Source organism: Heterodontus francisci, chromosome 3 (assembly GCF_036365525.1).
Source record: "Heterodontus francisci isolate sHetFra1 chromosome 3, sHetFra1.hap1, whole genome shotgun sequence".
In the NCBI taxonomy this organism is placed as follows: Eukaryota; Metazoa; Chordata; class Chondrichthyes; order Heterodontiformes; family Heterodontidae; genus Heterodontus; species Heterodontus francisci.
In genome coordinates, this window is record NC_090373.1 from 51,624,890 (window position 1) to 51,650,142 (window position 25,253).

A 25,253-nucleotide genomic window follows, 5' to 3' on the forward strand; every position below is an offset into this window, starting at 1 on the left:
CTGTACACTGCAGTGCATGCAGTCATGGAAGGAGTGGATGAGACTGAGGAGTTTCAGTGGACAGATAATTTTTCCCAAAATCTTGTTGATCCCGGCTTTGCTGATGGTGGCGAGTGCCTTAGTGAGATCTGCAAAAGTAAGGTAAAGGGGTATACTCTGTTCCCTACACTACTCTTGTAGCTGGTGTAGGGAGAAGATCATGTCCGCAGTAGATCTGCTGGCATGGAAACCACACTGTGCTTCCGATACAATCAGTCTGCAAGTAAATGGAGTCTTTTAAGTACTTCTTCTTCTTCTTTGGCCTCCTTGTCTTGAGACACAATGGGTAAGCGCCTGGAGGTGGTCAGTGGTTTGTGAAGCAGCGCCTGGAGTGGTTATAAAGGCGAATTCTAGAGTGACAGGCTCTTCCACAGGTGCTGCAGATAAAGTTGGTTGTCAGGGCTGTTACACAGTTGGCTCTCTCCTTGCGCTTCTGTCTTTTTTCCTGCCAACAGCTAAGTCTCTTCGACTCGCCACTCTTTAGCCCTGCCTTTATGGCTGTCCGCCAGTTCAGGCGATCACTGGCAACTGACTGCCATGACTTGTGGTCAACGTCACAGAACTTCATGTCGCGTTTGCAGACGTCTTTAAAGCGGAGACAAGGACGGCTGGTGGGTCTGATACCAGTGACGAGCTCGCTGTACATTGTGTCCTTGGGGATCCTGCCATCTTCCATGCAGCTCACACGGCCTAGCAATCTCAAGTGCTGCTGGCTCAGTAGGGTTTATGTGCTGGGGATGTTGGCCGCCTCGAGGACTTCTGCGTTAGAGATACGGTTCTGGCGCCTGATGCCAAGGATTCTCGGGAGGCAGCGAAGATGGAATGAATTGAGACCGTCGCTCTTGGCTGACATACATTGTCCAGGCCTCGCTGCCGTAGAGCAAGGTACTGAGGACACAGGCTTGATACACTCGGACTTTTGTGTTCCGTGTTTATTTAAGTATGACCTTAGCAAAGGCCTTCGCCGTGATGCTAAGCAGTGAGATGCCCCTGTAGTTGCTGCAGTCTCCTTTGTTGCCTTTGGTTTTGTATAGTGTGATGATTTTGGCACCATACATCTCCTGTGGAACACAGCCTACTTTCCACAGAGAAACAGGTGGTCATAAAGGTGTGGCAATAGATGGGACTTTCCATGCTTGAGCAGTTCGGCTGGGATTCCATCCTGGCCAGGTGCCCTTCTGTTCGCCAGGCAGTCTTTGGCCTTCTCGAGCTCCAGTGATGAGGGTACTTCATCTAAAATCATCCAAGACTGCAAGTTGAGGGACAGCATCGAGCGCAGAACGGAAGATGTCCGACTCACAGGCATACAGTTCATAGTCGTGTTCAGCACAATGGTACATCTGCTTATTTCTGTCGGTGAGTACTTCACCATCTGGCGAATTCAGGGCAGCAGCTTTGGTGATGACAGGGCCAAGTGCCCTCTTGATCCCTTCGTACACAGCTTGTAGATTTCCTTTGTCACATGCAGTTTGGATTTCTTGACATTAGATGAACGAGTGTTTGTTTGCGTGATATCTCCGTCATGCAGTGTCTTAGCTGTTGGGTTTATGTTGCACATTATGTAGGCTTTGTTTTTTGCATCAATGGCAAATATTATCTCAGCTGAATAGGTCTCAAACTAGCCCTTGTTGCGGGTTTCACCTTTACCAAATGATTCTTCAGCTGCTTCATAGATGATTGAGCTTAGTGACTACCAAGCTTCATTAATGCCGGCATCGGCACTTCCCATTAACGCTTTGGTGGGTAGCAAGTGTTCTAGCGACAGTGTGAAGTGCTGGTATTTGGCATCATTGTTTATACAAGGGATGTTGATGCATGGCGGGCTGTCGTGTTAGGAGCTGTGGAACTTTCGGGGGTGTACTTTCACTCTGCTGCTGATGAGAGTGGTCGGTTTTGCAATCTGCGCTATGGTAGGTGCGGGTGTGAAACAATGGGCAGATCGCGCCTCCTCATGATGACTAGGTCTAATTGGTCCCAATGACCAGACCTTGGGTGACACCATAAAACCTTGTGGCGATCTATGTCTGCCCTAGAAGGTGGTGTTGGAGATGCAGAGTTCATTCCGGACACAAAGCTCAAGAAGGCGTTGTCCATTATCAATGATCTTGCCCACCCCATGATGATCTAGGCATGTTGGCCATGAATCACTATCTAGCCCAACACGTGCATTGAAGGCACCCAGGATGAATAGCCTCTCGCCATTTGGGACATTCATCAGAATGTCATCTAGGGAGTGATAAAAATGCTCTTTATCGGAGATGCTAGCCTTCAGCGTTGGTGTGTAGATGCATATGATGTCGACACTTTAGTAGGATAAAGAGAAAAGAATATTTTTTTTAAATGCGGGACACTGGATTTTTTTTTAAATGTGAGACACTTGGAAATGTTGTTATTCAGAGGGGCCTTTGTGTCCTTGTACATGAATCCACAGAAAGTTAACATGTAGGTACTGCAGTCAGTCAGGAAGGCAAATGGTATGCTAGCCTTTCTTACAATGGGATTGGACAGTCCGAATCAGAGTACATCAGGAAACTGCGACAACTATTCATGACAAGATATGCATTCCTGTAACATGCACTGGTTGACAAAGTGTAGTAGGTGTCTGACAGAATTGTTTGGAAAGAGATTACTGGAACGTTACTGAAATGCATGACTTAAGAAGGAGGCAGACCTGAGATATAAAAGATATGTTATGGATGATGTCATGAAATACCAGGAGACAAGTCACTTTGGAGAACAGGCATGAAAAATATTTCCTAAACATTCTGTTTGTGAAGGTTTTTCGTATCTGTTTTGCAAAAGCAAGATTTGGATCATTACCAGTGCACATCATGCATGGGCACGATAACACTAAACAAATATGCTTGAATTCTTGGAAAGGAACTACAGCTAAATTGACTAAAGCATTTTAGTCTCAAGGCTGCCATTTCAAGCAAGTTTGCAAAGCTCCTGTACATGACCAATATATTTAGATGAAGCTGTATGTGTTGATCAGAATTGTTAACAGCTCCACATGATTAAAGCCAGTTTAAAAATCTTACTATGATGAATAATATTAACTTTGCTTCTCTCTCCACAAATGCTGCCAGACCTGCTGAGTATTTTCCAGCAATTTTTGTTTTTATTATATTAACAATCTTATTAATTCATTGTATTTAGTCACTCAGCAATTTAATCTGACCCAAACGAAGAAAAAAAAAAGCACTTTAGCACCTCATGCAACCGTTTTTCCGCAAAATTCATTTAGCAGTAAATTAATGCAATTATTGCATTGACTGTTTATAATCAGAAAAGTGGGGGGGAAAAAAAGTTACATTTGTTCAGATTTTGGATTTGCATGTTATACTTGAAATAATTATCGGCCCAGATTTTGCTAGGGTTTCTGATGGCAAACCGTCAGCGTTTGCTGTCATTTCCCCTCTGAAACTGAACGCAACTTCAGGAATTAGTGCATAATGTGAAAATCCTGTAGTTGTGGTCCATCACTCACTGCTCCATCACAGGTTGTGCTCAGAACCATGCCCATCAGAGCCAGCAGTCAGTGAAATCACTTGATGTGGTGTGAACCTCCCCTTTCCCACTCTCTCATCGCTGTTAGAAAACCTATAAAAAGTTACACCTTGTTCAATCAGGTGTTAACTAGGTTTTAACAGTGATCTGAGTAATAATTATTGCTGAACAACAAATCGGGCTATGAAAAAATAATGTTATATCTGTGGAATATTGCTAAATGTCTCCATTATGATTAATTACAAGAATTTTGAAACTACATTTTTTGAAGAATTTTTTAAAGAACATTTTTATCATAGGTCAGCTTTTACCTTCACGCAGGTGTTAAGTCCCAATCTTTAATCTACTCGATGTAAATTTTTTGAAAAGCAAATTGATTTTACTGCTTTTCATTTCCTGGTTGGCTGGCCGTGAGAGCTCTTTAATGTGATTGGCAGCTTGGACGGCTTATGACATCACTGCAGCTCCACATTGGGAATCCCCATGAAAGAACGCTGCAATCAGTTAAACGGCCAGAGATAGAGTTCTCACCACAGAGATCGCTACATCTCTCAGCGAGGCTTTCAAGGTCAGTAGCAAACATCCTTGCTTCACTAGTGACCGCAAACTCTGGGCCATCATAAATAGGGGAAGTGAATGAAAAGTAGGTTAGTGCATTGAAACCCAAAGCTATTGATCAATATGAAGTTGATACTAAATGCTGTAAACAATGCAGTGAACTTATCAGTGACAATGATGTATTCGGTTTGCTGCCAATATGTCAGAAAAATATCACTTCCAGCTGATATAGCAGAAAGGGAATATGTATTTCTTCTCGACGATTCTCATTTTTGACACTGCACTGCCCTTTGAATTGGGTACACGATCTGCATTTGCCCATCAAATTTAGACCAGCTCTACTCCTTTAACAAAAGCATATCTTGTGCTTTCGCATTACTAAATCTTTGATCCTGCCTACATACAGCGATAGTAACTCTAGTAGAAGCAAGAACACAAAATGGCTCTTTTAAAACAAACTGAACACTCACAAAAATTCACCAGTTTCTGTTAGGAAATACTGAGATATCTATTATACAGAGCAATCAAAATATGAAATCAGAGTACACAGATATATAAACGTAACCTTTCCTTTTCTTCGTCAGCCTGCTCACTCCCACCTTTCATTTTCGAGTTAAAGCAACCTTGAGAAGAATAACCCATTGGCGGGAAAGAAAGTTGTATCCAGAGGCCCCTTATTGTTGCAAATTTGGAAGAACAGAATTAAGGACCAATAATGGTGTTTAATGGCATAATGAGTTCAAATCTTTCATATACTTTTTTCATCCAATTAAAAAAAGGTTTGCCATCCAGAACATTGGCAATCCCCAGAATAGTAAACTGTAATAATAGTAATAATAATAATGAGTAAACTGATCTGCAGCAAATTGTGGAGAATTTTAAAAAAGCAAATCACTAATTTCGAGTTAGCCTTTTAAAAGCAGCTGTATATTAGGCAAGCAATTATTTTTCTTCGCTTCCTTGTTTGCAGCACAAAAGAATGTTCAGTAAGTTTGATTTCTCACACTTCAAAAATTTATAAGCTGTCCTAAAAATGGGTTGTGTTCAGGAGAGTCTTCACACAGAGAAAAAACAGAATGCCAAGAAACCAACTCAATCCAGGCTGGCCTCTCCGCCAGTAACAGCTGAAAACCAAACTCTTAAGATGCATACAGCGTGTTCAACTGGTGGTGCTCACTAGTAACTCAAACAGCAAAGGTTAAATGCACATGTTCCCTTCTATGGAAAGTAAATCTATCTTCATACTAGGCACAGATAGGCTATAAAATCCAACTGGCCTACAAGACATTTCTGAGCAATCATCTTGAATCATTTTTCATTCTTTAGCTTCAGGCAATAATGAGAACTTGACAAAAGAGAAAGGAAACAAGGACTGACCACACATTTATTCAAAATTGTACAGCAGTTCAATTGACCATTACAGCTTTCAAACATTGAGGTGATTTACTCACAGATATTTTAAATTCTCCAGATCTTCGAATGCACCCCTGGGAATTCTCCTAATTTGGTTGTTGTTTAACAGTCTGGAAAATTATGAAAAATGTGTTACAAATAAAAGCAAATAAAAAAATGCATCTTTATTCATTTAAACCATATTGTGTGCTCATTTGACTATTCCCCCAAAACTGGTACATGCAGTGTCTAATTTTACAAAAACTTCCCTCAATTATACATGAGATTCTGACAACGTAAATCAATGTGCAACATTGAAAAACTCATTGGTGCACTATATGACTTTAGATTCAACACCATGTTATAAGCTATGTAGTATTAAAAAGATCATTGTAAAGTCTAACTTGTCACCACACTAACAGACTATGAGTACTGACAACAGTTGAGACTCATGCGAACCATATTTTTTGCTTAACAATTCATGACTCTTTTAAAGTACTTAACTTTTTTCGAGAGGAGCAGAGAACAACTAGGTAACTTTTACTGATTTTTTTTTTAGATAAGCTGAATTCAAATTCACAAATTGCTACGGTGAGATCTGGACTCAAGTTCTCTGAACTATTAATCCAGGTCTCTTGGATTACTAGTCCAGTAACATAACCACTATGCTTCAGTTCCCATAATTTTACTCCTTTATACTACATGATTTCCTCCAATAGCAAGAGTACTTGAGGTGGTAGCCCTGTAATATCAACATCCTGGAACAGGGGTTTCACTCCTCGTCTTATGACCAAGAATGCAGCTGTCATAAAGCCACACAACTTCCACTAACATGTGGCATCAAGCCTGCCAATAATTTGAGTCTGGTCATTTCTAGCCTTCCCCAAAATTGGGAAACATCCACAACCAGATGCACAAAGTCACAGGTGAAATTTGTGCAGGCACAACAACAATAGATCACAATTAAGACTTCAGCACAATTATATGCACGTGAATCTCATGCATGCAGTGTTACCAATCCAGTATCGAGGTGGCAGATTTGGCACAAGGTAATGGGAACTGGCATACTGAAGCCTTGTAATATAAACTGGGCATTAGATCATTCAAGTAACTGTGTGCAAGTAATTACAATCAGAGACATGCAGCTTATGGTGCCACCCTCACCCACATGGTTAACAGACAGCTCTAAACGTAAACAATAACTTTATCTCAGCAATTAGGAAGCAGTGAGCAGCTATTCATCTTTGAGCCAAGATGTCATTTTGGGAAGTGCATTAGCATCTTACAAATTGTGGGGTGTGTGACTTTAAACATTTTGAACAGTTTATGAATGCTGTATAGGTTGCATTGCACAAGTTGCATCTAATGCTAGAAATTTTATAAGAATTTAACCAGAACTGCACTTCCATTAACCAATAATATTTTAAATATTTGCAGCGACATTAACATCACAGGTACACTTACACTTTTATACCAAATGTCATGGGATTGAAGTCTCCTTTCACTTCAGTTTGTATTCGCAAAACATGCAACCGTGGCTCAGAGGGAAAAGAAATCACAACCCATCCTGCAAACTGTATCCTTTTAAAATACAACATGCCCTAGTTACAATATGGGCTCTTCAGTTTATCCTGATTCAAACTAAGTAGACCTAATCTACTTTTAACACTACAGACAAGTGTTTCAAAATAAAATGTTTTTTACCTTATAGATTGTGCTACATAAAATATGCAGCAGCTACAAAATGTTATGTGGTTTTCTAGTGTATTGGGAAACAAAATAACTGAAAATTGTCACAGCTCTTAAATTTTGAAGCTGTCAAACTTTGTCTAGTAATTACAACTATTACATTTTTCCATTTGCAATTTTTAAATTATGACGATCCTTTTCCAGACAAACAGTTAAAAAAAAACTAGCATCAACTTTGATTGCCCATTGGTTATTTTCTGCCAGTCCTGTTAAGTACTTAAACTGCAAGAGATAAACAACAAACAGAAAGGTGGCCATATGGATAGCGAGATGAAATAAAAACAGAACGTGCTGGAAATACTCAGCAGGTCAGGCAGCATCTGTGCAGAAAAGCAGAGTTCTGATGAAAGGCCACTGACCTGAAACATTAACTCTGCTTCTCTCTTCACAGATGCCGCCTGACCTGCTGAGTATTTCCAGCACTTTCTGTTTTTATTTCAGATTTCCAGCGTCTGCAGTATTTTGCTTTTATATTGGACAGAGAGATGGTTGGAGAACAGAAGGCACAGGATAGGAATAAAATGTTTATCCAACTGGTAAGATATGGCAAGTAGTTTTCAAAAGCAGTCTGTTGAGCCATTGTTAACTGTTATATACATAAATTACCTGGACTTAAGAACTGAAAGAATATTGAACTGTGCTCATGACACTCAATTTGGTTGCAGGGGAAACAGTCTGGTAAAATGTGACAAGGATTGTGAAAAACTGCAGGAGGACATAGACCGGATAAAAAGATAGACAGATGATGTAAGCCGTTCAATGTGGAAAATTCTGAATACATTTTTGAAGGATAGGAAGTACAATAAACTTGAAATGTTAAAAATAACATTGGATGTTACTCGGCATGAAGGTTGCCGTGATGGAGAGAGACTTGAGATTTTAGGGCTTTTTTGTTTAATCCCCACTAGAGCTGAGGTGGGTAAGGAGCGATCTGACAAAGGTTTGCAAGATAATGAAGGATTATGATAAGTTGAATAGTGACAGATTGTTTCCACTGCTTGGTGAGTTGGTAACTAGAGGACACAAATTTATCACAAAGAGGGGCAGTTTAGAAAAAAAAACTTTATACGCAGGTTAGTTAGAAGATGGAATTTTCTGCCACAGACAGTTGCTGAAGCGTGGCACATAAATTATTTTAATTTATTTAACCAGCCGGAAAGTTGAATTCTGCACACACATGCTTTTACACTTGGGCAAAGCTTCTTTGCAACTAGATTTAACACACAGCTCACAGCATAATTTAGGTTTACTGCCAGCACATCACACATTACGTGCCTAAGACCAGTACCTGCGCTATAAAACTCATAGATGCGTGTCTCAAATTAAAAACTGCTTCAAACTGTGCATATTTCAGTTGTGGATTAAATTGTTGTTCCAATAAACTACTTAACATCATGAATATTCCACACAAAATCCAACAATGCAACAAAGAATGAAAAAGGTAACCAATAGCTTAAAAGATGCAATTTTTTCTAGTCTACTCATTAAAACTTTGCCACAGTTTGCGTGCATGTATACGTGTAGAGGGGAAGTGAGAAACAACTGGTAGTGATATATATTTCATATTTTCACTGATGGCTAAAATGGTTTCTCTGTGGTCTGAATAAATCATTGATTGCATCTTCAAAATAATTGTCAGCTGGAAAGCATGACAATTTCTCCTGTATCCTTGTTCACAAATTAAAATTGTCTTATATCTCAAGTTCTGTGTATATGAATACAACAATACTGCCGTGCTTTGTGTCAGGTTTGTTGTTTATTCACAGATCAGTCATGAATTAACACGTGTAGGTGCTGTGATAAAGCAGTCACCTGTTGGTGTGAGAGTGATGTCCCCTAACTACAGGCTGGTGTAAGCAGGGATACAACTCAGTACTGACCACTTACATTTCTTTGAAAGAGGAATCAGTACCCACAACGTAAGTGTAGCGTCAATATATGACCAGTATTGTGGCAGTAACTTGCATTTTGGAGCCTAAATTTGAATCCAAGTACATTTGAATACACTGGTTTGAATATTGAAGCTGGCTAAAAGGCTTTAGGGTTGCCAATTTTACACATTTTCATGAAGACCAAAAAAAAATCAACAAAAAAGCATAGTTGCTCTAGCATCAGTAGGTGAGCTTTTAGAGACCATAATACAGGATAAGATTAGTCCTCATTTCAAAAAACATGAGTTAATTGTTACAGAAAACCTTACAATGCTTTCTACCTAGACTTCAAAAAGGTATATGGAGTTTTCCATGAAAAGTTCATAGTCAAGCTCAAAACTGTGGAGAAAAAACTTGGGATTGGATAAGAAATTGGCTGAAGGGTAGAAATTGTCTTGTGAGCCTATGAGATTCATCTACATTTTTAATGAGAATCTGTTGGCTTAATTTATTCATGCCACTCACTGCATTCAAAAACTAATTAGGTCAAGTTTACTTGGTGGCTAGGCTAGTTTCTTTCCTGTTAAGGTATGTGAGTTTGCATAATTTATCAATATTAACACCTGTGACATGAAAGGCTTCTTTTGGCATACAGGCACTGTCATACTTGCTCAACTTTACTTCAGTTGAATCTAAATAATCAGCAGCGCGTGTGGTGGACCAGACAAACCTCTGTCAACAATTGCTTTTTTTATTCATTCTTGGGATGTGACCGTCACTGGTAAGACCAGCATATACTGTCCATCCCTAATTGCCCTTGAGGAGGTAACAATGAGCTCCCTTCTTGAACCGCTGCAGTCCATGTGGTCTAGGTACACTCACAGTACTTTTCTCTATCGGTTTGATATGCCAATTTAGAGGGCAGTTAAGAGTCAACCATATTACTATGGCTCTGGAGTCACCTTTAAGCCAGACTGGATAAGGATGGCAGATTTCCTTCCCTGAAGGACATTAGTTAACCAGATGGGTTTTTAACGACAACCCGTTAGTTTCATAATTATTATTGAGACTAGCATTTTATTCCAGATTTATTATTTGAATTTAAATTCCCCCAGCTGCTGTGGTGGGATTTGAACTCACGTCTAGTGAGCCATAGTCCAGTCCTCTGAATTATGAGTCCAGCAACATTACCAGTATGATACCCTTCCACGACTGCTTTCTCCAAGAGTCCTGTCATCAAAATGTGTAAGAATTATATTCTGAAAAGGATGTTTTAATATTCTGGACTAATTCAATCATTGTTTTCTAAATATTTGTGCCATTAGTATCTTGCTGTGTTCTTCTGTGTCTGTACAATAATATTATTTGTAATTAAGTTGATACTTATTCTTAGTCTGAAAGCAATAGCCTTATGTTGTGGTTTGTAATGCCTTTCAAAGTTGGTAGGAGAATTATATGACGCATGCAGTCTCTAGTGCATTTTGCCATAATTGAGCAATAATACTCAAGTCTTGTGACATGCATGTATAAAAGTATAAAAATGTTTTAAGCGTTGAGAGAGGGCCCAAGACTCAACAGAGGCATGTAATGGCAGGTAGGAATTCAGCACTAATTTCTCAAGATAAATCTGATATAAATGAAAGTCAGATACACTACTGGGAAAAACAGTAATGTGACCTGACTGGTAAACAAATGTCAAACAAATTAACATTGTTATGCCAATGGCTTTGTTGAATGATAATTTTCTTTAATCCACTGACAGTGGATCTGAATTTATAATTTGTTTGAAAAAGACATTTTTAAAAGACAAGCTGCCGGCAAAGTCGTCCTTTCAGCTTAACAGGATCATCTCATTTGCAACACTGTATCCTGCATTGCAAAGGACTATGAGGAGAGACAAAATGTCTGCTAAGTCCCCAGCAAGAACCAGGACCCAGGAAGTTTAAAGGAACTATCTGTTCTCTCAGCAAGCAGAGAAATACTGCTAACTGCCATGTTTGAATCACTGAGTGACTGTCATGTGACAAGCCCCTCCCCATCTGTGGTTTTAAGCTGATATTTTCTCTGCAAGAGAAGCAACTGGACTCTGACATCAGCAGATCCTAAGTGGGGATCCCTCTCTCTCTCTCTCCATTCCAGCTTGAAAGCTTTCAAATCCTGCTTGTTGACTGACCACCTTTGCATATCCCGGCTACAATCCGAAACCCCGCTGGAGGAAATCATCCACATCGCTATCTCCAAGGGACTCAACAAACTAGTCATCTACCTCTTCAAACTAAAAGCCTCACGACCACTGAATTCAGCTGGAAGCCAGCCGAATCAACAAACATAACAGACTGTATACCGTATTTTATGGACTCTAACTCAACGAATCTACCTTTCCCCGTTCTGTAACCTATTTGTGTATGCGTAAACCTCTAGTGTGTGTGTGTGTGTGTGAGTGAAATTTGGCGCTTGTTTATTATTTTATTAGTTTGGTTCAAGTATAATAAAGTTAACCTCTTTCTTTGTGAATTCAAGAAAACCTGTCCAATTACTGACTTGCTATGATCATAACAAGAACCAAACACCTACTGAATTGGCCAGTACACTCACTTTAAGAAAGAATTAAACGTGTTGTGGTCCAACAAGGAGGGGAAAAAAAGAGGGAAGCCTCTCGCCTCCTCCTCACTTGACCGTAAAAACATGCTGATATTCCGGTGTAATACTTAAGATGTGTTGCAATGTTATAGGTTCTACACTTTATATGAAATGCAAACCAGAGGCCCACTTGCCTTTTCCAGATAGTGTAAAAATCCCATTGCTCCATTTCAACTAGAGGATGATATTCTCAGTGTTTTGACCAACATTCCTTCCTGAACTATCACAAACAAAACCATATTAACTATTCATTCATCTCATTGCTGTTAGTGGGAATTTTCCTTGAGCATAACAATTGACATTTTACTGCATGTCAGTCAATGCACTTCAAAGTAATTCACTGCAGATGAAGCACTTTGCAATGTTTTGAAGACAGGATAAGACACTATATAAATGCAAAAATTATTTTAGTATCTTTCATTTCATATCCTGTGAATGATTGTGAACAAGAGAAGAAATGGAGAGAAGGCATAAAGAAGTCAGTTTTCTATCCGAACAATGACAAGGTCACGACTGGAATGGTCATCTACAAAACCAGTTAAGGCCTGGATGAGAGTATCGAGGATGTTGGGTAATTGGAAAATTAACAAGCTCTTGTTAAGGGAAGAGGACCTTTTTCTGGGGATTGTGTGAAGGTGAAAAAATTCCAAGGAGAAGGAGCAGGGATTTGGGTATGAGAGATTGAAAGATGGCATTGGGTGGCAGCAAGTTAAGAGGTACAGAATGTGAAGACAATGCAAAGGAATCCCAGCAAGACTAGAAGTCTTACTGAGGTCCAGAAATCAGAGGACTGTACAGAAAGCATCACTTGAGACACTGGATATGGTTTAAGACGAGTTATTGTCATGAACTATGAAAGTAACTTGTGATTATATTGTAACAAAGTGCTTCACAACCAATTAGTTGCCTTTCAAGTGCAGTCACTGTTACTATGTAGGCAAACACAAGTCAGTCTGTACACAGCAAATTCTCACTAACGGCAGTGAGATAAATGACTACTTAATCTCTTTTGGTAGCGAAAGCCAAACAGGCAGATAATATCGCATCCAAATACAGCATTACAACAATGCAGCACTCCTTCACTGAAGCGTCAACTTAGACTCATGCGCTTAAGTCAAGCAGAGTTGAACTCACAAACCTCTGCCTCTGGCAACAGTGTTACCAGCCCACTGAAGAATCAACAGCTGAACTTTCAAGAAATAAAATTACAAGGGTGAAATTCAGGGTAAATAAAGCAGCGAGTTGTACTTGTATACCATTGTGAGGTTCATGTTGTGAAACAGTTATGCCGAGTACTAACTGGAAGGATAGGATTATACAGCATGCTGAACTGCAGTTACACCTGCACAAATTTCACTATCAAGTTTGTTAACTAGACATCAAAAACTGAATGCTGTGCTTTATAAATCTATGCCAATTCATAACTATCGGCAAGTCTTTTTGTTCAGATATTGTAATATCATAGAGGTGCAGATACTGCTGCAAATAGCAATGGCAACATTACTTTGTGTCCTTACATTTACATTTTGCCTGAAGCTTATGACAATGGAGTGGCTCTCAATTCACTTTAAAGCCAATCTCCAATAATTCTATATTGCGGCTCCTGACAGGCAACCTGAAGTGACACTGAAATGCACTAGCACTATAGAGCTCTGCTGCCTCTTTCAACTCATTGGGAAAAAAGTGATGCGAGAAAATTAGTGAAAAGGGCACTTACAGCGTATTGAGGTGCTTCAAACGTCTGAAGGCTCCAGACGGGATATCTTTGATTTTATTGAATCGCAAATCCCTGATAGAAACAAACAAAAATAAAAAGGATAAATCACAACTAGGCAGCTCATTCATCGGAAAGATGTCCACCAATTCTTTTACTAATGAAAACATTTCTTGTAAGAACTTTCAATAAAATACGAATTTCTACCATTTTATAAAGTTGCTGTATTTTTCTTGCACCTCACTCATCTGTTCATAACTCAGCCTGCTTTAGTGCAAAACGTTTATAGCGAGGTACAAATCCACTGGCGCAAGTACACAGTGCAGTCAGAAAACTCAGTCAGACACTTAATTCAAAACCAAATCCCCAGCAATACTCTTCATGTTTCATAGGGCTTTTGGCTAGTGTGATACAAACTATACCTTAAAGAAGGTATTTAAGAGCTGAGACTTAAAATCTTAAAAATTTATACAGTGCATACTTTTTTTCAAAAAAATAACATCGAGCTTCAGTATTCTGGCGACATGAATTCAAAAGAAATTGAGCATTGTCGCCGAGCAAGTGTGTCAAAGCAAACCAATCAAGGACTATTTCACTGTGTAATAGCATAAAGCTGTGATGTGATGTGCAGTGCAAATTCCAACAGTCAATAGTAGAGGCAGCCATCACGTCAGTTTTCAATAGGTCTGGATGATCCCAAAATATGGCTTGCGACTACTGATTAAATGATGCATTGCACGATTAATTAGGGGAAAAGATAAAAAGCATTCTGTCAGTAACACAAGTTGTGGGAAAGTTGTGAAATTGGCCAGATGGAGAGACATGCTGCATGAGAAGCATTTGAATGGTTGAATAATTCACAGGAAGCCACACACGATTGCCAAAAACCACAGAGACTTGCATTTATCATAGAATATGTACAAAATCGCTTCATACGAATTAAACAAAAATCTGCTGATCACCATGTGATTGCCACCAGTATCTACTTAGAACAGCTGAAAGAAAAAAACTTCCTGTCTTGAAGGAGGTCAGGTCAGGTCCAGGCGCTTAGAAATCACTTCATTGACAGTTGGTAAACAGAGGAGAACTACAAGAGGGTTTTATAAATCAAGTTCCGTCCACAGACAGGCCATCAAGAAAGCAGCCATATTCCAGCATGACAATAACAAATACTTTTCACTGCAGATGTCAGATTTTATAAAGAAACAATTACTGAACTGCACTGTTCTGACCTTCTCAGTGTCCAAGTTTAATCCCAGCTGAGGAGGTCTGGCACGACATGAAGGGCCATACCAATACCGGAAATCCAAGTTTCTTTCACAGATTGCCACAAATGATTGAGACATATAGAGGTTCAATCCAACTACTGATCACTGGCTTGATCCACGAGCTGGTGACTGCTAGCTGCAATCATGGACATTCGATATTAACTGCACAGTACGAAGACATTGACTTCATTTTCTTTAAATTTTGTTAAGATAAAAACATGGAGATAGTTTCTGCAAGCAGAAGTAATTTCTAATTTTTTGAAACATTTCGTTAGTGCAAACCACACAAAGCAAATGTTCATTTTATTTTCAGAAATAAGGCTCCATTTTTGAAAAAAAAAATTGCCCTGTGATATCCTGTTTAATTTGCAGCATTCATACCATAAGCAGGGACAGGCTCCAACATGTTGCACTACAGACATCTGACGAAATAATTGACTCAGCCACGGACAATGGGCAACTAATCTGTATATAAAGCGTATAACCAACCAAATGCTATCTGTCCGATTTAAAACTCATTTCTCCCCATTTAGTGAGATACCTGGCACTGTTTTTCCTGGCGCAGGCAGTCAATGTCTGCCCACATACTTCATGCAGCGATGTGGAAAATCCAGATGGAGACCCATCTGTCAGGAGTGATCTGGAACTCTTTCTCTCCCCTCTTGCTCACTCGCGCCCTCTCTGTCAATTCCTATCCATAAACTGTGTCCATCGCTCACTCCTCTCACTCCCCTCCATGCCCATCTCTCTCCCCCTCTCTCTCCTCCATCTGTGTCCATCCCATTCCACTCTCTCCCTCATCCCCTCGCTCCCTCTCACCCCCACTGCCACCCTCCCTCTCTCCTCCACACACACTCTCTCCCCCACACATCCTCCCTTGCTCTCTCTCCCCCACACTCCCTCCGACTCTCTGCCTCCCCCACATGCCCCCTCCCTCTCTCTCTCTTTCTCTCCCACACGCCCCCTCCCTCTCGCTCGCTCTCCCACATGCCCCCCCTCTCGCTTTCTCACACGCTCCCCCCTCTCCCCACGCACTCCCGCCCCTCTCCCTCTCCCCACGCACACCCCCACCCACGCACTCTCCCTCCCCCCCCACGCTCCATCCCTCCCCCCCCCAACGCCCCCTCCCTCTCTCTCTCTCCCACACGCCCCCTCCCTCTCGCTCTCTCTCCCACACACCCCCTCCCTCTCTCTCTCTCCCCCACGCCTCCTCCCTCTCTCTCTCTCCGACACGCCTCCTCCCTCTCTCTCTCTCTCCGACACGCCCACTCCCCCTCTCTCTCTCTCCGACACGCCCACTCCCCCTCTCTCTCTCTCTCCCAGACGCCCCCGCCCTCTCTCTCTCTCCGACACGCCTCCTCCCTCTCTCTCTCTCTCCGACACGCCCACTCCCCCTCTCTCTCTCTCTCCAGACGCCCCCGCCCTCTCTCTCTCTCCCAGACGCCTCCTCCCTCTCTCTCTCCGACACGCCTCCTCCCTCTCTCTCTCTCCGACACGCCCACTCCCCCTCTCTCTCTCCGACACGCCCACTCCCCCTCTCTCTCTCCGACACGCCCACTCCCCTCTCTCTCTCCGACACGCCCACTCCCCCTCTCTCTCTCTCTCTCCCCCACACGCCCCCTCCCCCTCTCTCCCTCACGCCCCCTCCCTCCCTCTCTCCCACACGCCCCCCTCTCTCTCTCCCACACGCCCCCTCTCTCTCTCCCACACGCCCCCCCCTCTCTCTCTCCCACACGCCCCCTCCCTCTCCCCACGCACTCCCCCCCCAACGCATTCGCCTCTCCCCACGCACTCCACCTGCCCCACGCACTCCCCAGCCTCCCGCCCCCTCTCCCCCTCTCGCATCCCCCACCCCCACCCCCTCTCCCACGCACACCCCCCCACGCACTCCCCACCACCCCAATGCAATCATCACCCCCGCTCCCCACCCACTCCCCCCCCCTCCCCACGCACTCCCCCCACTCCCCCTCCCCACGCACTCGCCTCCCCTCCCCACCCACACACCCCACGCATTCCTGCCCCCCCACTCCCCATGCCCTCCCCTCCCCCACCCCACTTACCCTCTCTCCCCCACCATCCCCCCCCATTCTCCATTCCCCTTCTCTCTCTCTCCCTCCAGACTGCCGCACTCTCCATCCCTCTCGCCCCCACACTCACCCCTCCCCCATCTCACTCCCCCCCCCACACACACCTCCCTCCCTCTCTCATCCACCCCACACTGACCGCTCCCTCCCTCCCCCACACTCACCCTCCCCCCTCCCTCCCCCACACTCACTCACTCACTCCTCCCTCCCTCCCCCACACTCACTCACTCCTCCCTCCCTCCCCCACACTCACTCACTCCTCCCTCCCTCCCCCACACTCACTCACCCCTCCCTCCCCACCCCACACTCACTCACCCCTCCCTCCCACTCTCACACTCATCCCTCCCTCCCCCACACACACTCACCCCTCCCCCTCCCCTCCCTCCCCCACTCACTCACCCCTCCCCCTCCCCTACTCACCCACCCCTCCCTCCCTCCCCCACACTCACCACACCCCCCTCCCTCCCTCCCTCCCCCACACTCACCCTCACCCCTCCCTCCCTCCCCCACTCACTCACTCACCCCTCCCTCCCTCCCCCACACTCACTCACTCACCCCTCCCTCCCCCACACTCACTCACTCACCCCTCCTCCCTCCCCACACTCACTCACTCACCCCTCCCCCACACTCACTCACTCACCCTCCCCCACACTCACTCACTCACCCCTCCCCCACACTCACTCACTCCTCCCCTCCCCACACTCACTCACCCTTCCCTCCCTCCCCACACACACTCACCCTTCCCTCCTCCCCCACACACTCACTCACCCCTCCCTCCCTCCCCCACACTCACTCACTCACCCCTCCCTTCTCCCCCACTCACTCACTCACCCCTCCTCCTCCCCCACACGCACTCACCCCTCCCTCCCTCCCCCACACTCACTCACTCCTCCCTCCCTCCCCACACTCACTCACTCACCCCTCCCTCCCTCCCCCACACTCACTCACTCACCCCTCCCTCCCTCCCCCACACTCACCCCTCCCTCCCTCCCCACACTCACTCACTCACCCCTCCCTCCCTCCCCCACACTCACTCACTCACCCCTCCCTCCCTCCCCCACACACCCCTCCCTCCCTCCCCACACACCCCTCCCTCCCTCCCCCACACTCACTCACTCACTCCTCCCTCCCTCCCTCCCCACACTCACTCACTCACCCTCCCTCCCTCCCCCACACTCACTCACTCACCCTCCCTCCCTCCCCCACACTCACTCACTCACCCCTCCCTCCCTCCCCCACACTCACTCACTCACCCCTCCGTCCCTCCCCCACACTCACTCACTCCTCCCTCCCTCCCCCACACACTCACACCTCCTCCCCCACCCACACACTCACACCTCCCACCCCCCACACACTCACACCTCCCCCCCCCCACACACTCACACCTCCCCCCCCACACTCAAACCCTGCCTCCCTCCCCCACACTCACCCGTCCCTCCCCCACACTCACACCTCCCCGCCCCACACTCACACCTCCCCCCCCCACACTCACACCTCCCCCCCCCACACTCACACCTCCCCCCCCCACACTCACACCTCCCCCCCCCACACACTCAAACCCTGCCTCCCTCCCCCACACTCACACCTCTCCCTCCCCACAACTCACACCTCCCTCCCTACCTTCCCCACACTCACACCTCCCTCCCTACCTTCCCCACACTCACACCTCCCTCCCTCCCCCAAACTTACCTGTCCTCCCTCCCTCCTCCACACTCACCACTCCCTCCCTCTCTCCCCCACACTCACCCCTCCCTCCCTCGCTCTCTCCCCACACTCACCCCTCCCTCCCTCCCTCTCCCCCACACTCACCCCTCCCTCCCTCCCTCTCCCCCACACTCACCCCTCCCTCCCTCCCTCTCCCCCACACTCACCCCTCCCTCCCTCTCCCCACACTCACCCCTCCCTCCCCCTCCCCCACACTCACCCCTCCCTCCCCCTCCCCCACACTCACCCCTCCCTCCCCCTCCCCCACACTCACCCCTCCCTCCCCCTCCCCCACACTCACCCCTCCCTCCCCCACACTCACCCCTCCCTCCCTCTCTCCCCCACACTCACCCCTTTCTCCCTCCCTCTCTCCCCCACACTCACCCCTTTCTCCCTCCCTCTCTCCCCCACACTCACCCCTTTCTCCCTCCCTCTCTCCCCCACACTCACCCCTTTCTCCCTCCCTCTCTCCCCCACACTCACCCCTCCCTCCCCCTCTCCCCACACTCACCCCTCCCTCCCTCCCCCACACTCACCCCTCCCTCCCCCTCTCCCCCACACTCACCCCTCCCTCCCCTCTCCCCCACACTCACCCCTCCCTCCCTCCCCCACACTCACCCCTCCCTCCCTCCCCCACACTCACCCCTCCCTCTCTCCCCCACACTCACCCCTCCCTCTCTCCCCCACACTCACCCCTCCCTCTCTCCCCCACACTCACCCCTTTCTCCCTCCCTCTCTCCCCCACACTCACCCCTTTCTCCCTCCCTCTCTCCCCACACTCACCCCTTTCTCCCTCCCTCTCTCCCCCACACTCACCCCTTTCTCCCTCCCTCTCTCCCCCACACTCACAGCTTTCTCCCTCCCTCTCTCCCCCACACTCACCCCTTTCTCCTCCCTCTCTCCCCCACTCACCCCTCTCTCCCCCACACTCACCCTCCCTCCCCCTCTCCCCCACACTCACCCTCCCTCCCCCTCTCCCCCACACTCACCCCTCCCTCCCCCTCTCCCCCACACTCACCCCTCCCTCCCTCCCTCCCCCTCCCTCCCCCTCCCTCCCCCCTCCCTCCCCCTCTCCCCCACACTCACCCCTCCCTCCCCCTCTCCCCCACACTCACCCCTCCCTCCCCTCTCCCCCACACTCACCCCTCCCTCCCTCCCCCACACTCACCCCTCCCTCCCTCCCCACACTCACCCCTCCCTCCCTCCCCCACACTCACCCCTCCCTCCCTCCCCCACACTCACCCCTCCCTCCCTCCATCTCTCACCCACCCCCACCACCCCTCCCTCCCTCTCTCTACCCCCCTCCACCACCCCTCCCTCCCTCACCCCTCCCGCCCTCTCTCTCCGCCCCTCCACCACCCCTCCCTCCCTCTCTCTCCCCCCTCCCTCCCTCTCTCTCCCCCCCTCTCTCCCCCCCTCTACCCCTCCCTCCCTCTCTCTCCCCCCCTCCCCCCATCTCTCTCCCCCCGCCTCCCCCCCTCTCTCTCCCGCCTCCCTCTCCCTCCCTCTCTCTCCCCCCCTCCACCCCTCCCTCTCTCTCCCCCCTCCACCCCCTCTCTCTCCCCCCCCTCTCTCTCTCCCCCCCCCTCTCTCTCTCTCCCCCCCCCTCTCTCTCTCTCTCCCCCCCTCTCTCTCTCTCTCCCCCCCCTCTCTCTCTCTCTCCCCCCTCTCTCTCTCTCTCCCCCCCTCTCTCTCCCCCCCCTCTCTCTCTCCCCCCCCTCTCTCTCTCCCCCCCTCTCTCTCTCCCCCCCCTCTCTCTCCTCCACCCCTCCCTCCCCTCCCTCTCCCTCCCTCCCTCTCCCTCCCCTCCCTCTCCCCCCCTCCACCCCTCCCTCCCTCTCTCTCCCCCTCCACCCCTCCCCATACCCCCCCTCCCTCCCTCTCTCACCCCCTCCACCCCTCCCCATACCCCCCCTCCCTCCCACTCCCTCCCCATACCCCCCTCCCTCCCCCCTCCACACCCACCCCTCCCTCCCTCTCTCTACACCTCCACACCCACCCCTCCCTCCCTCTCTCTCCCCCTCCACACCCACCCCTCCCTCCCTCTCTCTCCCCCTCCACACCCACCCCTCCCTCCCTCTCTCTCCCCTCCACACCCACCCCTCCCTCCCTCTCTCTCCCCTCCACACCCACCCCTCCCTCCCTCTCTCTCCCTGCCACACCCATCCCTCCCTCCCTCTCTCTCCCCCTCCACACCCACCCCTCCCTCCCTCTCTCTCCCCCTCCACACCCACCCCTCCCTCCCTCTCTCTCCCCCTCCACACCCACCCCTCCCTCCCTCTCTCTCCCCGCCCACACCCATCCCTCCCTCCCTCTCTCTCCCCGCCCACACCCACCCCTCCCTCCCTCTCCCCCACCAACACCCCTCCCAACACCCCTCCCTCTACCCACCCCCCCCAACACCCCTCCCTCTACCCCCCCCAACAACACCCCTCCGTCTACACCCCCCCAACAACACCCCTCCCTCTACACCCCCCCCCAACAACACCCCTCCCTCTACACCCCCCCAACACCCCTCCCTCTCCCCACCCCCCAACACCCCTCCCTCTCCCCCCCCACCACCCTCCCTCTCCCCCCCCCCACCACCCCTCCCTCTCCCCCCCCCCCACCACCCCCTACCTGTCTCTCTCACACTCTCTCCCCCCCCACACCCTTCTCTCACTCTCTCCCCCCCCCCACACCCCTCTCTCACTCTCTCCCCCCCCACACCCCTCTCACTCTCTCACCCCCCCCCACACCCCTCTCTCACTCTCCCCCCCCCCCACACCCCTCTCACTCTCTCACCCCCCCACACCCCTCTCACTCTCTCACCCCCCCCCACACCCCTCTCACTCTCTCACCCCCCCCCACACCCCTCTCACTCTCTCACTCTCTCCCCCCCCCCCCACACCCCTCTCTCACTCTCTCCCCCTCCCCACACCCCTCTCTCACTCTCTCCCCCCCCCCCCACACCCCTCTCTCACTCTCTCCCCCCCCCCACACCCCTCTCTCACTCTCTCCCCCCCCACACCCCTCTCTCACTCTCTCCCCCCCACACCCCTCTCTCACTCTCTCCACCCCCACACCCCTCTCTCACTCTCTCCACCCCACACCCCTCTCTCACTCTCTCCACCCCCACACCCCTCTCTCACTCTCCCCCTCCCCTCCCACCCACCGCTCTCGCTCTCTCCCCCACACTCACCCCTCTCTCCCCACACTCACCCCTCTCTCACTCTCCCCCTCCCCTCCCACCCACCGCTCTCGCTCTCTCCCCCACACTCACCCCTCTCTCCCCCACACTCACCCCTCTCTCCCCCACACTCACCCCTCTCTCCCCCACACTCACCCCTCTCTCCCCCTCTCTCCCCCACACTCACCTCCACAATCACCCTCTTCTCACTCCCACCCACCCCTCTCTCCCCTACACTCAGCCCTACCTCCCTCCCACTCTCCCCCACACTCACCCTGCCTCCCTCCCACTCTCCCCCACACTCACCCCTGCCTCCCTCCCACTCTCCCCCACACTCACCCCTACCTCCATCCCACTCTCCCCCACACTCACCCCTCCCTCCCTCTCCCCCACACTCACCCCTCCCTCCCTCTCCCCCACACTCACCCCTCCCTCCCTCTCCCCCACACTCACCCCTCCCTCTCTCTCCCCCACACTCACCCCTCCCTCTCTCTCCCCCACGCTCACCCTTCCCTCTCTCTCCCCCACGCTCACCCTTCCCTCTCTCTCCCCCACGCTCACCCCTCCCGCTCTCCCCACGCTCACACCCTCTCTCCTCCCCCACGCTCACCCCTCCCTCCCTCCCCCACGCTCACCCCCTCCCTCCCCCCTCACCCACCCCTCCCTCCCCCTCACCCCACACTCACCCCTCCCTCCCCCTCCCCCACACTCACCCCTCCCTCCCTCCCTCACACTCCTCCCTCCCACTCTCCCCACACTCCCTCCCTCCCACTCTCCCCCACACTCCCTCCCTCCCACTCTCCCCCACACTCCCTCCCTCCCACTCTCCCCTCCCCCCTACTCTCCCCCACACTCACCCCTCCCCCCTCTCTCCCCCACACTCCCCCCTCCCCCCTCTCTCCCCCACACTCCCCCCTCCCCCCTCTCTCCCCCACACACCCCTCCCCCCTACTCTCCCCCACACTCACCCCTCCCCCCTCTCTCCCCCACACTCACCCCTCCCCCCTCTCTCCCCACACTCACCCCTCCCCCCTCTCTCCCCCACACTCACCCCTCCCCCCTCTCTCCCCCACACTCACCCCTCCCCCCTCTCTCCCCCACACTCACCCCTCCCCCCTCTCTCCCCCACACTCACCCCTCCCCTCTCTCCCCCACACTCACCCCTACCTCCATCCCACTCTCCCCCACACTCACCCCTCCCTCCCTCTCCCCCACACTCACCCCTCCCTCCCTCTCCCCCACACTCACCCCTCCCTCCCTCTCCCCCACACTCACCCCTCCCTCTCTCTCCCCCACACTCACCCCTCCCTCTCTCTCCCCCACGCTCACCCTTCCCTCTCTCTCCCCCACGCTCACCCTTCCCTCTCTCTCCCCCACGCTCACCCCTCCCGCTCTCCCCCACGCTCACCCCTCTCTCCCTCCCCCACGCTCACCCCTCCCTCCCTCCCCCACGGTCACCCCTCCCTACCCCTCTCCCCCACACTCACCCCTCCCTCCCCCTCACCCACCCTCCCTCCCCCTCTCCCCCACACTCACCCCTCCCTCCCCTCCCCCACACTCACCCCTCCCTCCCCCTCCCCCACACTCACCCCTCCCTCCCTCTCTCCCCCACACTCCCTCCCTCCCACTCTCCCCCACACTCCCTCCCTCCCACTCTCCCCACACACCCCTCCCCCTACTCTCCCCCACACTCACCCCTCCCCCCTCTCTCCCCCACACTCACCCCTCCCCCCTCTCTCCCCACACTCACCCCTCCCCCCTCTCTCCCCCACACACCCCCTCCCCCCTACTCTCCCCACACACCCCTCCCCCTACTCTCCCCCACACTCACCCCTCCCCCCTCTCTCCCCCACACTCACCCCTCCCCCCTCTCTCCCCCACACTCACCCCTCCCCCCTCTCTCCCCCACACTCACCCCTCCCCCCTCTCTCCCCCACACTCACCCCTCCCCCCTCTCTCCCCCACACTCACCCCTCCCCCTCTCTCCCCCACACTCACCCCTCCTCCCCCCCTCTCCCCCACACTCACCCCTCCCTCCCCCTCTCTCCCCCACACTCACCCCTCCCTCCCCCTCTCCCTCTCTCCCCACACTCACCCCTCCCAACCCCGCTCTCCCCCACACTCACCCCTCCCAACCCCTCTCTCCCCCACACTCACCCCTCCCAACCCTCTCTCCCCCACACTCACCCCTCCCTCCCCCTCTCTCCCCCACACTCACACCTCCCTCCCCCTCTCCCCCCCCACACTCACCCCTCCCTCCCCCTCTCCCCCCCACACTCACCCCTCCCCCCTCTCTCCCTGACACTCACCCCTCCCCCCTCTCTCCCCCACACTCACCCCTCCCCCCTCTCTCCCCCACACTCACCCCTCCCCCCTCTCTCCCCCACACTCACCCCTCCCCCCTCTCTCCCCACACTCACCCCTCCCTCCCCTCTCTCCCCCACACTCACCCCTCCCTCCCCCTCTCCCTCTCTCCCCCACACTCACCCCTCCCAACCCCGCTCTCCCCCACACTCACCCCTCCCAACCCCTCTCTCCCCCACACTCACCCCTCCCTCCCCCTCTCTCCCCCACACTCACACCTCCCTCCCCTCTCCCCCCCCACTCACACCTCCCTCCCCCTCTCCCCCCCCACACTCACCCCTCCCTCCCCCTCTCCCCCCCACACTCACCCCTCCCTCCCCCTCTCCCCCCCACACCCCTCCCTCCCCCTCTCCCCCCCACACCCCTCCCTCCCCCTCTCCCCACACACCCCTCCCTCCCCTCTCCCCCACACTCACCTCCCCCACACTCACCCCTCCCTCCCTCTCCCACACACCCCTCCCTTCCTCTCCCACACTCACCCCTCCCTCCCTCTATCTCCCACCCCCCACCACCCCTCCCTCCCTCTCTCTCCCACCCCCCCTCCCTCCCTCTCTCTCCCATCCCCCCACCACCCCTCCCTCCCTCTCTCTCCCACCCCCCACCACCCCTCCCTCCCTCCCTCCCTCTCCCACCCCCACCACCCCTCCCTCCCTCCTCCCTCTCCCACCCCCACCACCCCTCCCTCCCTCTCTCTCCCACCCCCCACCACCCTCCCTCCCTCTCTCTCCCACCCCCACCACCCCTCCCTCCATCTCTCTCCCCCTCCTCTCTCTCTCCCCCTCCACCCCTCCTCCCTCTCTCCCCCCTCCACCCCTCCCTCCCTCTCTCCCCCTCCTCCCTCTCCCCTCCCTCCTCTCTCTCCCCACCACCCTCCCTCCCTCTCCCCACCACCCCTCCCTCCCTCTCTCCCCCCTCCCTCCCTCTCTCCCCCCCACCCTCCCTCCCTCTCTCTCCCCCACCACCCCTCCCTCCCTCTCTCTCCCTCCACCCCTCCATCCCTCTCTCTCCCCTTCCACCCTCCCTCCCTCTCTCTCCCCCTCCACCCCTCCCTCCTCTCTCTCCCTCCACCCTCCCTCCCTCTCTCTCCCCCTCCACCCCTCCTCCCCCTCCACCCCTCCCTCCCCTCCTCCCCTCCACCCCTCCCTCCCTCCTCTCTCTCCCTCCACCCCCTCCCTCCCTCCCTCTCTCCCA

At 51.1% G+C, this 25,253-nt stretch overlaps 1 protein-coding gene across 2 annotated transcripts in view; it reads right to left on the minus strand.

The window, feature by feature from the left end:
• Window positions 1-25,253, minus strand: part of LOC137356241 (peroxidasin homolog) — a 346,740-nt gene that overhangs the window by 124,909 nt on the left and 196,578 nt on the right. For both annotated transcript variants that reach the window (XM_068022122.1, XM_068022116.1), the window contains exons 2-3: window positions 13,477-13,548; window positions 5,559-5,630 (exon numbers count right to left, since the gene is read on the minus strand). In XM_068022122.1, coding sequence (XP_067878223.1) covers window positions 5,559-5,630; window positions 13,477-13,548 — 144 coding nt within the window. The remainder of the gene's footprint in view (window positions 1-5,558; window positions 5,631-13,476; window positions 13,549-25,253) is intronic.